Genomic DNA, 16,382 nt, shown 5'->3' with positions numbered 1-16,382 from the left:
TTAATTTATTTGGATAATATCTGAAGTGTTTGGATTTGAGAATGTGATGGACAAAAAAATCAGCGGTCTGCAGGTGCCTTTTGAAAATTAAAAGCTAAAAATGTTGTTGCAAATGTGTTTATAAAATTTGTATCTAAGTCTTGCAATGAGATCAAAGCCATGTCAGGGAAATTACGGGGAATTCATAACATGTTGCTTGACTGCATTTCCTTGTGTTGCAAAAATCTAGGAATTGTACTGAATTATCTCTTAGCCTCTTAAACCCCCACCTGAACCGTGCACATTTTCTCCCGGTAGACTTTACCCAAATGTTAAAGTTCTTGTTCTTTTGTGGCAATTTTGTCACATTTCTGGCACTTTTCCATTTGTTTTTTTGTCATTTTTTTGTTGTCACATTTTCACCACTTTCTTCATCACTTTTTTGTTTCTCTTTTGTGGCTTTTCTATCAAGTTTTTGTCACATTTTTGTAACTTTTCCCACTTCTTAGTTTTTTGTCGTTTTCATCCTTGTTATTATCTAATTTTTTACGCTTTTTTCCAAGAAGCTTTTAGATTTGATTAATGACAAACTGGAGAGAATGTGCTCGTTTCAAGTGGGGGTTTAAGTGCCTAGTTCGTTTTAGTCTTCCTATTCTGTCCTTTCATCAATCCTTGACCAACTAAAATGGAAACTGGTGACTTCCTGTTAGCCATTAGCAGCTCCAGCCAAGACCAGTATTACTCTGGTAGTGAATCACTCTTCCCTGTCATTCTCACCTTTTGCTCTGTCTCCTCATGTCAAATCTGCACTTTGTGGCAACTGCGTACAGCTGGACCTGCCTTATCTCATGTGTCCCAAGGACTTTCTCTATGACCCCCCTCCTGCCCCTTTCCTCTACCCCCCGGAGGTAAGACCGTACATCCCCCTGTAGTGCCAGCAAGCCCGTTCACCGCCCACTAACAGCCTCTGGACTTCACCTTTAACTGCCCTCACGCAAGAAAGTTTGCATTTCAAGTTGGCATGAGAGACGAGAGTGCATTTAGGAGCACAGTACTAACTGCACTTCTGTGTGAGGGAATGCGGTTTTACCTCTTATATATTTATCATTTTTGTCTTGGAATTGCATCGCCTTCATAACAATTATTAATAATCGTTTTGGTAGCTTGTTTGATGAGTTAGACATTTTTTAAAACCCTTTTTTTTTTTTTTTTTTCATATTGTTAAAATATTGGGTTTTTTCGTTGCTATTTTTTTTCCGGTTTTGAAATTGTGATTAGATTTTCTCATTTTAAATTTGGATTAATTTATGTGTACATTTACAACACCCACAGGGGCATTGACGATTGACTGCATAACTTCAAATCATAACGATGCTGCCCAAGAAATGGCTTCCTGTTTCGATCCAGCGCATCAAAATAAAAGCTCCATCTTATTCATTAGTTCAGCAGGTCAATAGTTCAACTTTCTTTCTGCCTAACTATTAACAGACAAAACACTTCAAGTGTGTGTATTTAATTACATTATTTTAATGTGGCAAGTACCTGCTGAACTAATCAATGAGACGAGCTGTGTGCTTTTATTTTGACATGCTGGATCGAAACAGGAAGTCACTTCTTGGGCGGCGTTGTTATGATTTGAAGTTATGCACAGAGTCAATTGAGATGTTTGTAAATGTCTAAACTATACATGTAGTTTATAAAGCAGGTTCTTATACAAAATAAGATCAAATGGAGACAACATTATTTTCTTAACAAAGAACATTGTATATTTGCCTGAACACCTGCAGCCTGTGGGATCTTTACATATGTCTAAACTTACTGCCATTGTCCATTAGACAGGACAGTTCAGAGTAAAAGTAGAGAGGCACACGGAAAACTGTCAGAGCTGAGACTCGAACCCACGACACATGCGCAGCCTTAACCACCAGCCTATGGGCTGCACAACTTACTGGCATTTAACTAAGATAAAATACCTAACCCTACTTATGTTGTCAGTAATACTAGATGAATACACTTGATTCAGTCCTTTTCCCACACTTAATTGCGTAATCAGAAATGATAGTATTTTGTCTTAATTCAGGTTTGGCTATTTTTGTTTGGCTCTATTTAAACAACATCTATTTCACCATCAATTGGACCCATTGTTTGAGCCTATTGCACTTGACATCACCTCATACTTATTTATGAATAACATTTATCGCAACTGGGCAACTGTGCTGTGTAAAATCAAATCTTGTAAATATTGCATGACTCTGCTGCTGTAGGGGATGCAGTCCAGATGTCGTTGTTGTTGTCAGCAGAGGGGTACTCCATTGGCCCCCCCCTTTGGGCTTTTTTCACCCAATAAAAGCACTCTCTGCCAAGTTTATCCCACTGAAGACCCACACACATTTGCATTTACCAACATCCAAATACTGGTCAATTGAAACTTGAAACTGATATTTACACACTTTTATCAACGTTTTGTGCAACACCTGAATAAATGAGATAAGAAAAGTGTTATCCTGTGGTGTGACTTGTCCCCTGTGCATATACAACCAAAGCCACCGTTCCCTTTATAACCATCAGCTTTTATTTTAAGATTATCACTCATAACTTCACAAGCAATTAAACTGTGGCTTGTAACAAAACATTAAGTGGCTCAGTAGGAACGTTTGAGCAAAACCGGGAACGTCAAGCCCCGGTTCCACACATACCTCATGCTGACACGCTGTAAAATGGCTTCTGCTCGGGCCATAACTCTGAAGCGGCACGCGCAGTCGGATAGTTGGCTGGAGGGATGAGGGATGGAGATCTCCCCGTAAACTCGATGGCTTCTGAAATTAGCTCCATTTATAAAAGTCCCAACAAATGTGTACCGATGCGGCGTCTCTCACTCACTTGGATCTGCTTTGCCCGTGAAAAGACGCTGCTGAAACCTGTCGCTAATTGTTTGCTCTGTTAGACTCGTTATGATTCATTTGTTGTTGTATTTTTAGCATTAGTTTCGGTCTGTTAAAATGAGGCTTATGAGAAACACACAGGAGTAGAGCTTTGTTTTAGATTGACAGATTTGAGTAACTATGGGATGGGGTATAGTGGCAACACTCTGAACAGCTGTTATGATTAGGAAGACATGATTTTTGCTCTTAATACTAGTTTTATGTACCTAAATGTCCGTATACAGTACTGTGTGTGTTCACAACTCAATCATCTGGTGCCCATTCAGGAATTAAACCTGATAAAAATGAGTTGTTTTTCTAGATCATTATTTGACTCAATATAATGTCTAGGCAGAGCTACTTTGAAAGAAATGGAGAACTACTATGAGCCCTAAATTTGCTTGTTGTTAGTTGTATGTGCAGATCTAATGTAAGCACTTCCCTATCCATTCATTTAGGTGCATTGGTGAGTCCCGGCCTTGCACTGAGTCCGATTTTTAAGCTTGTGCCCTAAAGAATTTGACCTTTCGCCTGTGTTTTTGAACAGACGTCATGTCAGAATCTTCAGTGTGCGGACTAGACGCTATTGACTTTGTGGGCCTAGATTTATGAACGTGAGAGCAGTGTGCGGAGGAGGCATGCGGCGGCGGGCGCTGTCTGCAGACCAATGCCTCATCGCAGATAATGGGCCGTGATGAATCAGAACTTAATCAATAGGCATTAGCATCCGAATTATTCCCCTGCTCCTCCGCTGAGGCCAAGCCGTGGACGAGCCAAACAGGTCATGGTTAATACAAGGGAGGACAGGCGTTTGCTATGAAGCCAGAGCAGTGTTGAATCAGCAGTCGAGCCTTTTTCCCTCTCAGTGCCTCAGTGTATTAATATTATGGAAATGACTGCGATCGCTTCCTAGACTTTCATGATGGTAATATCTCATCAAATGAAGGGGACGGGCCAACTGTGTGAGTCACTGTTTTGGAAAGAAATATCCAAACACAAATGTTGAAGATTATTTGTTAGGGATTAGGCCCACAAACGACATCAATCCTATGAATGAAATCTGTTCAACCAACACCAAACTCGTCCATGTGGAAGAGTATTGGCACCACTTTTTGACGCTATTGTGGAAAAATAGATACATGTTGTGTGTACTTGTGTTGACAGAGGAGTTATTTGGCTTTGTAACAGTTTAGTTTCATCTGATCAGTACCAGTAATACCTGAGATATTACCCATAATATCTCTCTTTATGTCAATGAACATAAAGAAGTGCTGCTCTGTTTTATGTTATTATTACTTAATTTATTTGTACTCATCAGGGACAGAGTATATTGATGAACATCTGCAACCCTTAAATTAAAGCAATAAGGCTTGTTTTCATCTGTAGTTTCTAGACGGATAACAAAAAAGACAGAGTACGAACATTACAAAAACAAAACGACATACCGTACTATCCTTTGCCATCATTGCACTAACCCATTTTTGCCTGACATTACAATAAATCAAATTAGAGACTTGTTTTCATATTTATCAGGTTTGTCAGAATGCTTTTTATCTTATTATCTTGATGCTTCGTTATAATGTATTGCCTTTTGTATGTTGTGTGTAGTGTTGCTTTACATTTAGGGGGTGGTGCATGTGTTTGTGTCGGCATGTTTTACTGTAGGCCTTTCATTCCAGGTGGATCTGTGCACTTCTGTCTCGTTCTAAACCGGATTGTGTTGGCCCTCTGGTTTTTGTGCGCGCTGGGCCCTACCTGTATTGTGACGTTCCCCTCAGCTGTTGTCATCCTGTTTTTTAAAGCTATTTCCCCCCCCTTCTCACCCCTCTCCCGTTGGCGTACCCCCCGCGCTGTCAACGCCCACTCTGCTGTTGTTGTGGCTGTTTTTGACCTTTTTTTTACTCCCCTCACCCCAGTGCTTCTCTTGTGCTTTTTGTTTTTGTAGTTACAGGATCCCCGCATGTATGATCAGGTCTATAGGTACTTAGACCTTCCAGGGCAGGTATGTGGAAATACACAGATGGCTTTTTAAGAGTGTGTTTGATTTTTTGCTTCTGCTCTGTCTGTCCTTTTACTGTGTAGTAGTTTGTACAGTACATTTGGCTTATTAGATCTCACTTTTGTACTCCTTTCTTGTTTACCGTACATTTTTATATTATAATCCGCTCTAGTAAGGGCTTAGAGGAGAATTTACCCTGTCTGTATAACTTTTCTTTTCTTTCCTTACTATATTTTCACCACTTTTTTCCAAAGTTCTCGCTTCTAGAATTTTTTTTGCTTACAACATGAAAAAGAAAAAAAAGGCGCTTATATTTACTTTTCAAAGTTAGTCAGTCCACCCTTACAAAATGTTGGGGGCTGATTTATATATTTAAAGAATATTGTATTATTACTCGTAATATAACTCCAGTAATGTAGTGTCATGTGTGCCTAACCTTTTGATTGTCTTTCCCTCCTTGTCTTCATCCGCCATCTTGTTTGTCCTGACTGGTCTCCGTCTTGTGTGTGTCCCTCATCGCCCCCCCATGTCCACAGCTGAAGGCCATAGACCGGCCGCACGAGCCAGACAAGGTGCCGCGAGCCCCACACGACCGCAAGAAGGAGTGGCAGAAACTGGCCCTGGGCCCAGAGCTGGCCCAGGACGTCCCGGACGACAAGCACAGTGAACCCAACGGGTCTGCGGGTTACCACGACAACAGGTCAGGAAAGTCCCATTTTGAATGCGTGTGGCGCTGGTGCGTTTGTGAGGCTGCACAGCGTCAACATAAAACACATTTCCATTGTTTATGTTTCATTCTTCATCTTCTTCTGCATATTAGGGATAGCAAATGGGTAAGTGAGAGGATTTTGATATGCCTGGGTCAGTGTATGATGCTACCACCTAGGATAAATAAATAATAAACGAACTTCCTAAAAAACAGAATTCCCAAAAGAGCTGAAACTTTGGTTGCTATGGAAATCAAGGAAAGCGCTGTATAAATTGTTACTACTTTTAGCCTAAAAAAATGCTACTATATCTTTTAGCTTGCAGGGTGTAATCAGTCACTCCGAAAATAAATTGGTCCCACTTCACCAACAATTGCTTCTTATAATTTACACTTCATTTGCGGTGAGAAAATGCAGCCGCGGCGGCGCTGATTAGAATCCCCCACACTTATGATTACATTTATTGTGCAGCCAGTCTCCAGTGCCACTCATGTTCAGCCATTTTCATGTCAGTCAACATTCATCAAAAATGTATTTCATACAAATTATAGCCTTACAAGGGCATGTCAGCGTGATCTTATTCAGACCATGGCAGCCTAATTGTATTTTTATGTTAAAAATAATATTATTTCAAATTGGACACCTCCGATTTTACCACATTTTTCTTTGTGTGTGTGTGTGATTTTGTCTTTCCTTTGCTAAACATGAATAGTACTCAATATTACCAAAATTAGAGGTATTATTTTTGCTTTGTTTTGCCTTTGCTGAATAAGCTGAACCCTCTCCCTTCCCTCCCCACTCTCCCTTGGCTTACACTTCCATTCACAAACTCTGGCACTCCCCAGCCCCCGCAAAGGCACTAGACTTTTGACACTTAAACGCCAAAAATTGGGACAGGAAATGTCCAGAAGCACACAGGAAATTAGGCGCAAGATTAGCCTATGCTCTGTAATATACAGTGCCTCTCGAAAGTATTCATACACCTTGAACTTTTGCACATCTTGTCATGTTTAAAACCCTAAACATAAAGATTTTATTTTGATTTTTTTACTGAACGTTCACACACAAGTAACAGACAACTGTGAAGTGAAAGCGAAATGATACATGATTCTATTATTTTTCAAAAAATAGAAAAGTGAAAAGTGGGGCTTGCATAAGTATTTATACAGCATGAATGAATACTTTGTGGAACCCCCTTTTGCTGTAATAACAGCACAAGTCTTTTGGAGTCTGACTCTACAAGATTTGTAGAGACTGACATTTTAGCCCATTCATCTTTAAAAAACAACTCAAGCTCTGTCACATTAGAACGAGAGCGTTTGTGAACAGCAGTTTTCACATTATTCCACAGATTTTTAATAGGATTTAGGTCAGGACTTTGACTGGGCCATTCTAACACATTAATATGTTTTTATTGAACCATTCCATTGAAGATTTAGCTTTGTGCTCCGGGTCATTGTCCTGCTGGAAGGTGAATCTCCGCCCCAGCCTCAGTTCTCTTGCTGACTCCAGCAGGCTTTCCTCCAAAATGTCTCTGTATTTGGCTCCATCCATCTTCCCAACTATTCTTACAGTCTCCCCAGTCCCCGCTGAGGAAAAGCAGCCCCACAGCATGATGCTCCCCCCCGTAAATTTGACACTGGGGATGGTGCACTCAGGACCATGAGCAGTGTCAGGTTTGCTCCATACATAACGTTTTGCATTTGGGCCAAAAAGTTACATTTTTCTCTCATCCGACCAAAGCACCTTCTTCCACATGGAGCTGTGTCCTCCATATGACTTCTAGCAAACTTCAAACGGGATTTCTTATGGCCTCCTTTCAATAATGGCTTTCTTCTTCCACTCGTTCATGAAGGCCAGATTTGTGTAGAGTACGACTTATAGTTGTCCCATATACAGATTCCCCCAGCTCAGCGGCAGGACTTCACAGCTCCTCCAGAGTTATCTTGGGGCACTAGGTTGTATTTCTGACCAGTGCTCTCCTTGTTCAGTTTGTTAGTTTACGTGAACAGCCGTGTCTTGGTAAGTTGGCAGTGGTGCTATACTCTTTCCATTTCCGAATGATGGATTGAACAGTGCTCCGGGAGATGTTTAAATCTTGGGAAATCTTTCTACAACAATGCTGCTTTAAACTTCTCCAGAACTTTATCCCTGACCTCTCTGGTGCTCCTTGACCTTCATGATGCTGTTTAGTGACCGATACACTCCAACCACAGCTCTGAGGGCCTAAAAGAACAGCTGAAATTATACTGAGAGTAGATTACACACAGGTGGCCTCTATTTAACCGTTAGGCCAAGGTGTGAACATTCTGGAGTCATTAGGAATGTTTTAAAGGCAATTTAATGCACTCAGAAAATGCTGTATGAATACATATGCAAGCCCCACTTTTCACTTTTCTATTTTTTGAAAAATAACAGAATCATGTATCATTTTGCTTTCACTTCACAGCTGTCTGTTACTTGTGTGGGAACGTTCAGTAAAAAATAAAAATAAAATCGTTATGTTTAGGGTTGTAAACATGACAAAATGTGCAAAAGCTCAAGGTGTATGAATACTTACGAGAGGCACTGTATACTCTGAATACCAGCTTGTGGAACTGACAATTAACTAGTTTCTGTTTTTTATCAGATTAATCACACTTGGGAAATTTGCATTCACCACAATTATTCACAGTTAATTAATAGTTATTATTTTCATCATTATTAGGGCCATACCGCCTTTGCTCTGCCTGATCCCGTCAGATCTCTGAAGCTAAGCAGGAAGGGCCTGGTCAGTACTTGGATAGGAGACCGTTTGGGAGGGAGGAAAACTGGGTGAATGTCGTGAGTGAGCGGTGGTGGTGGTTGGAGTGGCCGATGGCATAGACTGGTAGCTTTGCTTCCGTCTACAGTCTACTCTTGGGTAGCTGTGGCTACAACAGTAGCTTACCACCACTGGCGTGAATGAATAATGACAACAGTGTAGCGCTCTGAGAAACTTGGTATTACAGGCTTGTATAGCACAATACAAGTGTAAGGCATTATTATGAATACTGGGCTGGCATACAACACATTAATTTAAGGCATTTGCTTACATTTTCATCAACAAACTAATAACTCTTCATAAACCTACATGAAAAGGCCAAATGCTTACTTTTGAATTTGTAATATAAACTTGACATCAATTTTTAGCTACTGTTCGATACGGTGAGGCAACATACAGCACATTGATTTTCGTTCTGCTGCCTGTTTCTATTTTAAAATGTAGTTGTAAAGAGGACAGTGACATTACTGAATGCACTGCAGGCCACAGGACGTAGGTTGGGTATAGTTGGTTAGTTTTAGAGTTGACACATGGACCACAAACTCACAGTAAACCTATGACTCCATTTGAACTGGGAAGGTAATTATTCCCAGATGTAGCAGAATGTAAAATAAGGATGCTGCACTGGTTGGAATCCCTTTCACCTCACCTTTTGCGTGTCTAATGTGTGCCACAGGGGTCAGGTGTACATGGAGCACATGGACGGGACATTCTCATTGGCGGCGTTGCCCTACAGTCAGATGAACGAGCTGCTCAACAGAGGCGACCGAATGTACACGTCACGACCCCACGATGCCCCGCCCCCACCTCCCATGCACTCCATGGGGGACATCAAGGCCCCCTCTGTCCTCAGGTGGGATGACAAACTGTGGCTATGAGCAAACATTTCAATGCCCACATTCAGGTTAATCCCATTGCTCCACAGTAACTGGATACTTAACTGAAGTATTCTGTTTAAAGCCATGCGCAGATCTGAGAGAATCCTTAACGCTCCAGAAAAAGAGAGATACTGTATTTCATTGACTTTCGCCGAATCCTCTCTGGTCCGTCCTCCTCCTCTTTTTTTGCAAACCTTCCATCACAGCTTTGTCTGCCTCCGCTCTTTGAAGTCCCCCTTCTGACATTGGACTTGTGATCCAGTATAATTATCTTTGAAGTCATGGCTTGTGTAACAGGCTGGTGTTGGTGGATGCTGTGTACCATAAGATAAGATCAAGACTCATGCTTTATCTCAGTGGTTCTCAAGAAGTGTTGCCTCGCGATCCTCCTTTAATGTATTATGACAAATAAAGAACAAGCAAATCAAGACATACATTTCATCTTATCATAAACACTATGTGCAGTTTGGCCCTGTTTTATTCTATTCAAACTATTTCCCTGGCCCCGCAACATTGTGGAGAACCTATACGAGCGCTATACCCTATGCAAGCTCCAGGAAGTGATGATAAAGAAGTCTTTCTGTGACCTATAGTTTTAAATCATGTAATGTTGTGACCCATATTTGGATTATGGACAGTTAGAGTGGAGTTTATTAATTTATCATCAAGGTCTTCACCTGATCATGTTGATTTTTTGCAGTTTTGCATGATTAGCTACAAGGAAAAATATATCAGCACCACTCTCGTCCTTCATGTTGATATGCTCAACTGTTCATTAATAATAATGATTAATTATAAATTATAAATAATGAATAATAGCTCTTTGTGTCTTTGTCTCAGTTCTGGTTCAGGTTTCTCAGACAGCAGACCTCAGTCTCCAGCTCGGACAGCGGGTCTCAACAACACCCCTCCACCTCCGCCCCCGTTGCCCCCTCCACCTCCTCCCCTGCCCTCTGCTGGTCTGCGGGGCACTCCTCCCCCCATCCCTCCTCTGCCACTGCAGCAGCCTCCTGCCATCCCGCCTCCACCTGCACCTCTTCAGATCGCCCCGGGGGTCCTGCACCCTGCACCTCCACCAGTCGCACCGCCGCTCCACTCCTCCCCAGCCCGTCTGCAGCAGGGACATTTGGGCCAATCAGATGTTCTTCCCCCACCCCCTCCTCCGCCTCCTCTGCCTCAGCCTGGAGCTCGCACCTCGTCCCCCTGTCCTGTACCAGGAGCCATGGCATCTCCACAGCTCCACGCGGCAACCCACGATGTTGTTCCCAAGAGGCATTACCCCACAAACCTCCCCCCTATCAGCGACGCACGCAGTGTGCTGCTAGAAGCCATCAGAAAAGGTGAGATTCCAACACTCGCCTCCAGTGCACAGGTGTAAAACAAAACTGCCAAATTCTTGTTTAGTTAAACGGGAATTCTCAGGCATCCAGTTGGATAAAGCTGGATACTTATAGTATACGTAATACGTATAGTAGGCATCAAGAAATCTCCCCCTGAATGTTCCCCTGACATTCAGTTGTTATGTTACCTTGTGTTGGTAACATACACATTGTGTCCTTGTGTTGGTATGTGACTGTTGTAATTCACATTATAATACATTCTCCAGTCTGAAATGAAAATGTTTGTTTTTATTTACAGGTATTCAGCTTCGGAAAGTGGAAGAGCAGCGAGAGCAGGAGGCTAAGCACGAGCGTGTTGGAAATGATGTGGCCACTATTCTCTCTCGACGTATCGCAGTGGAGTATTCCGACTCAGAGGATGAGTCTGAGTTTGATGAAGGGGACTGGATGGAATGATGATGGGATAGCCGTAGTGAACGTGATGGGACAGTAGTCCTGGACTGTGGACAGTCCGGCGCCCCTGACAGGACCCCTAAGTGTCTGGGGTCCATTGACGTACAGACAGGAATGACACACTGTTGACGGCTGGTTCTCCTCTGTGGAGCGTTTTATCGTCATTCATCTTGATGTGGTTTGTGTTTAGGAGACTCCCTGTGCCCTTTGTCTCCTTGGTGTCCAAAAAATAATCTCTGCACTACCACACGACTTTATCCGAGGCTATAAAATACATGAAGATTTAGTTTTGAAGGCCCTTTTGTTTTGGTTTCATGTCTGTGTGTCTTTATTTAAAAGAAATATTGAAAATTGAAAGCATGTTGCAACTTTCCTTTCACAGCACATTGCCCTCTTGTGGCACGCGATGGCGTTACGAGTGCCGTTTTAAGTTTTTACCCTTTTTTTAGTTACAGACGATGGTTGAAATGGGCCAGTTATTTACACAAACTTTATGAACACTTTATCCGAAGGCCAGCCAAGAGTATTCCTGGCCGAGTTTTCATGCTTGTTATCAGGACAGACTTTGCCACTAAGAAAACAAGCAGAGGATCGTGTCCTTGTGTTGGTATGTTACTGTTGTATGGTTGAAAATTGAGATTTTTGTGGTTGCTGTGGCCATATACATGTGCATAATATTCCTTCGCCCTGGTCAGTTCACATGGGGAACATACAAACCTGATTCTGAATAAGTTGAGGCGCAGTGTAAAAGTGATGAACAACATTATACACTCTTCTTTTTTGTATTCATCAACTGCCTTGTAGTGTGCAGTTATTTAAGTTGTCTAATTTTTCACTTTAAACGTACTTGATTTTTATGGAAACAGACACCATAAGAGCTGGAACATGCACAAAAAAATAATAGGTGATTCAAATATGACAGATGATCATTTTTGCAAGATTCAAAGCTGTATTAAATGGTAACATCACTGTAACTTGATGAGTAGAAAAATGCTTTCTGAATCTTAATCTCGTTAAATCAAAGTTTTGAAAAAGACAATTTTATGTACCTCGTTGCAAAGTGCTTCTAATTTTGATATGACCCATTTCTAGAATGTTGGGGAATATTTGATTTTCCACTTTCTATTATCATAAAATGTAGGTTGATGCATTTCAGCAAGTCATCCTGTATTTTAATAACTTTTTCTTTTCACAGTGTTTACCGACTTATTCAGATTTGCGGGTGTAATGTGCAGAGAGATTGTCCATTTGTCTGCGTGGGATGGTGGTTTCTGGGACGCTAATCTTCTCATTAAACTAATCCTGAGCCTTGTTTTTTTTCTAGTCTACCGAGCCCTTATCCTTCAATGCCATTATTACAGAAGGAAGCGCTGAAGTGATAAGATGCTGTAGATACTGGATCTGATTTCCCGCCTACTAGCGTCTGATACAGAGATAACGGATGACTTGAATTTGTCCATAACTAATCTGACCATGACAAGATAACTGTACCAAAGGCAGCTCCTCCCCAGATCCCCTTTAGTGCGTTCATATCCCCCGCTCACGCCAAACTTCACATGTTTGGGCTAAAAATAAACTGTTCTTTCAGCGTGAAACTGCCTTAAGGCTGTGAAAAGAAACGGATACATAAACCTGCCTTGTTCTGGCTCATTTCAAAAGAAAAATGTCTGCCATACCTTGTTCGTTCTTTCTTCTACTTGCCTTATTGTCCGTATTGTTGAGTTGACGAATGTAATTGTGCTGTTACTACTTACTTGCCTGCGCTTGTATGGACTTACTGTTTCTATGTTCAGGGGGGGAGGGAGAAAAATTGGTATAGGACGGAAACCATTGTTTAAACAAAAAAGACAAAATAGTTCAATACTGTATTCCCTGTAACTTATGTAACTGTTGACTGTAACAGTTTGCTTGAATTAAAAAAAAACTAATGTCCAGTCTTCTCAACTCTCCCGGTCTACCTGTTTCATTGATTTTCTCTAATGCGATTTAGGGCTCCAAAATATGAGAAATCTTATGAAATTTGAGTGATTTAAGATTTTGGCCTTAAAGGAGCTATACCTGATTGTGCAAAGAAACAGGGTCACTCAAATTTCAAATTGCTATTTTCTGGTCCAAACTCATCTCAAACGTTCCTTATGCATTTACAACATCAAAAATCTGTCACAGAGTCTGAGTTTAAACCAGGTTTCACAACTTTCAGGGGGAAAACTGTCACTTCACTGTAAAATATGCCTACTAGCCTGACATTTTATGACTGTTTAAAAAGCTTTAAAACCAGCATTTTTTGGATAAATGTCTGCTTTTACCGTATACTAAAGAACAAAACAAATGTTATTCCAATAACAGAAAATTAAAAAATCAAGGATAGCTCCTTTAAAGCCTTAAAGGGACTACAGTTTAAAAATGTTACAATTATGTATTTTCCTCCCCCTACATGTTCCAACAATGTCCTAAAGTGTAGAATGAGCCCAGACCTGTTCACCACAACTGCCTTTAAAATCCTGCACTGTCACTCAAAAAGGTGTTACTGCGGGTCCGAATTGCCGTCATACACGGGCTTAATACAGAAGGTGCAGTTACATGTATGACCAGAGGTGGCAGTAGTGAGTATAAAATGGCTAAGTTGCATCTAGCCCCTTTAAACATTGTGATATAATTTTGTTTTTTATGCAATATGAGTTTGCCATCCATCCATTTTCTTCCGCTTTATGCAGGGCCGGGTCGCGGGGGCAGCAGTCTCAGCAGAGATGCCCAAACTTCCCGATCCACACACACCTCCTCCAGCTGTTCTGGGGGGATGAGTTTTCATCAAATTGTATCTATATACCAAATCAGGGCAATGGACCAAAATTAGGAAAATCACAACTGCACATTTTTAAGTTACTATGCCTTTTTGTTTTAGGCTGTGAGCAAAATGTGAGTGTAAATCTCAGACAGATGGAAGAATAAACTGTAGCTCCTTGTGATAGGAATATTGAGTCACCTAATTTTGCAAGGGCTATATATATTGTGTAGCTCTTATACAATCAAGTGGCTTTATTAAAGCTACACTCAGAGTGTGATTTTCTTTCAGCTACAACAGGTCTTAGTCATACAGGAGTTTTCCATTGCAGACAAATGTTCATCTAGACTTGTGTTGCGGACGTTTCGACTCATGAAGCTTTGTCAGCAGCTATTCGTCCCGCTGTCAAATGAAGACCATTAGTCGGAGCTTCTTCGGTGAGAGGCAAAACATCCACAACACCAAGCAAGCTAGTTACTTAAATAAATCAAAATGTTTATGAAAAACACACAGACTAGAGGCAAGTTGGTCATTTTTATGCTCACTACTGCCACCTCAGGTCTTGCGTGTAACTGCAGGTTCTATATTAAACGCATGACGGACCCAAATACACACCTTTATGTAATTAATTTTAACATTTTTAAACTCTGTATAGTCCCTTTGAGTCAAAGCAATTCAAAATGACTGTCCTCAACTCAGCTAAAAAGACATGATTATACAAACGTACACGTTCACGAATGCACATGACAAACTATTAACTTCAATTAGTTGACAAAAAATCAACAACAAAAACAAAGAACGTAAACAAAGAACAAAGAACTTTTGGCTGAAACACAGGACTGTGTGCGACTGGTTTTCATGGTTGGCGGGTCCCAGCGCAGTGTTCTGACCGTGTTCTGGATCCCTGAGGTGCAGAATGCGGATGATTTTACTTACTGGAAGTGATCTGGGGCAAAAACAAACAACAGTTTATTGTAGGTACATGAACTCGTGTCCTTTCCCACAGAATTTAAAGACATACATTTACATGACCTTTCCTGCTCCATAGACAACAGTGTCACACACCTGCCAACCTTGAGAAAAAAAATGAGTACCACATGATCCGTTCATATCACATTTTGTTCTAGTTATTGCCTTTTTTGGTCTTGTTTGTTTCCTGTATATCAAATATATATTGTAATCTAGTCCATACTGGGTCAAAGTGAAGTGAAGGCCCAACAAATGGTAGATACACCAAAATATATTGCACTGAATGCAGCAGTGTTTCCCGCAGATTTGAATGAAACTATGGTGGGGAGGAGACTTTCCGACGGGAGCAGTGTTGCCAGGTCCAAGAAAAATATCCAGCCTCTCTAAAATGGACCAAGTATGAAAACTAACCCAATAATTTATAAGTTATATTAAGTTATATTAAATGTTTTAATCAATGTGTGTGTGAGGGGAGCACTCACGCACTTTTAACAAGTGCTCTGTCAGTTTGAATGTGATAAATCTGATACGGAAAATAGGTGTTTCCCAACCTTTTCATCTCTGGGGCACCCAGACACGTGCTTCCATTGCACACCAACATACTGTTTTGTTATGACCTTAATGTCTAATGTGACAATGTGTCTCATGAAAAGAGCAGTTTTCCTACTAATTCAGTAATATTGATTGTATGATGCAGCTATGTTGGCCACAATAACCAGATTGTTTTCTTTTTGGCTTATTATTTTAGCCCAGGCTGGTGAGGATGCACCAATGGCCTAAATTGTATTATTTTGACTGGGCTATATTAGTAAATGTGTCTTCCAACAGAAATGAAACCTATTCAGCTTGAAGTCAAAATAATAATTATCAGTATGTTGCAGAATATTCAGAAAAGTGCAAAAAGAAATGCTCTCTCCTCTGTCAGCCTGGAGCTCCTGGTCTCCTGGCCCTGCTCTCCAGGCACAAACGTTGGGAAAAAGACTAAATACCTCCTTTTCTAGTCAAATTTCAAGGAAAACTTTGTGTGCGATCCTGCTGATCAATCATTATTGTATTCCGTAAAAGCCTATTTCAGATGGAAGACTATAACAGGATCTTCTCAGCCGTCCAAGGGCTGATTTTAGCCAGTTTGAATCTTTCCATGGGAACCTGCTCTACTTTGTCAAACGTGCACCACAGAGCGAGAGATAAGTGTTGGGCAATGCCACCCCCCCTTGGACAAAATGATTTCCTACCAAAATAAATCTTTGGATTTATTATTTCATTTTGTGGCGCAACCAACTTTAACCAATATCTTACTGTGTTGCGTGTGAATTTCAACAATTAAATTAAATTGAATGATTTTGAATAAGCCCTATTTGGATTTGTCAGATCAGGTAAACCACAGCACAAGATTTGTTGCTCTTAAGCAGCTAAAAACGCGCAACTATTTTTTTACATTTGTTAAGGTGCTTCATTTGTGGTTATACAACAACGGTTCAACGGAATTTGTCCTCTGCATTTGACCCATCCTTCCGACGCCGCTGGAACGACCTGTAAGGAGCAGTGGGC

At 41.0% G+C, this 16,382-nt stretch overlaps 1 protein-coding gene and 1 long non-coding RNA gene across 4 annotated transcripts in view; both read left to right on the top strand.

Annotated features, from left to right (window-relative positions):
* The window catches only part of wasf1 (WASP family member 1), a 51,076-nt gene extending 38,969 nt beyond the window's left edge, over window positions 1-12,107 (top strand). The window contains exons 6-10 of one of the 3 annotated variants that reach the window (XM_079571959.1): window positions 4,846-4,902; window positions 5,436-5,599; window positions 9,086-9,262; window positions 10,128-10,627; window positions 10,926-12,107. In XM_079571959.1, coding sequence (XP_079428085.1) covers window positions 4,846-4,902; window positions 5,436-5,599; window positions 9,086-9,262; window positions 10,128-10,627; window positions 10,926-11,083 — 1,056 coding nt within the window. In that variant the 3' untranslated portion in view covers window positions 11,084-12,107. The remainder of the gene's footprint in view (window positions 1-4,845; window positions 4,903-5,435; window positions 5,600-9,085; window positions 9,263-10,127; window positions 10,628-10,925) is intronic. The other 2 variants (XM_079571961.1, XM_079571960.1) reach the window with 2 other exon arrangements.
* Window positions 1-13,975, top strand: part of LOC306974624 — a 106,919-nt gene extending 92,944 nt beyond the window's left edge. The window contains exons 2-3 of the long non-coding RNA XR_013793653.1: window positions 12,241-13,040; window positions 13,961-13,975. This is a non-coding gene — a long non-coding RNA (uncharacterized lncRNA). The remainder of the gene's footprint in view (window positions 1-12,240; window positions 13,041-13,960) is intronic.
* The last annotated feature ends 2,407 nt before the right edge of the window (window positions 13,976-16,382 follow it).

This window comes from Gobius niger (genome assembly GCF_951799975.1).
Source record: "Gobius niger genome assembly, chromosome: 15".
NCBI lineage: Eukaryota > Metazoa > Chordata > Actinopteri > Gobiiformes > Gobiidae > Gobius > Gobius niger.
Note: the sequence above shows the minus strand (reverse complement) of the source record. Positions and strands in the feature narration are given on the sequence as shown.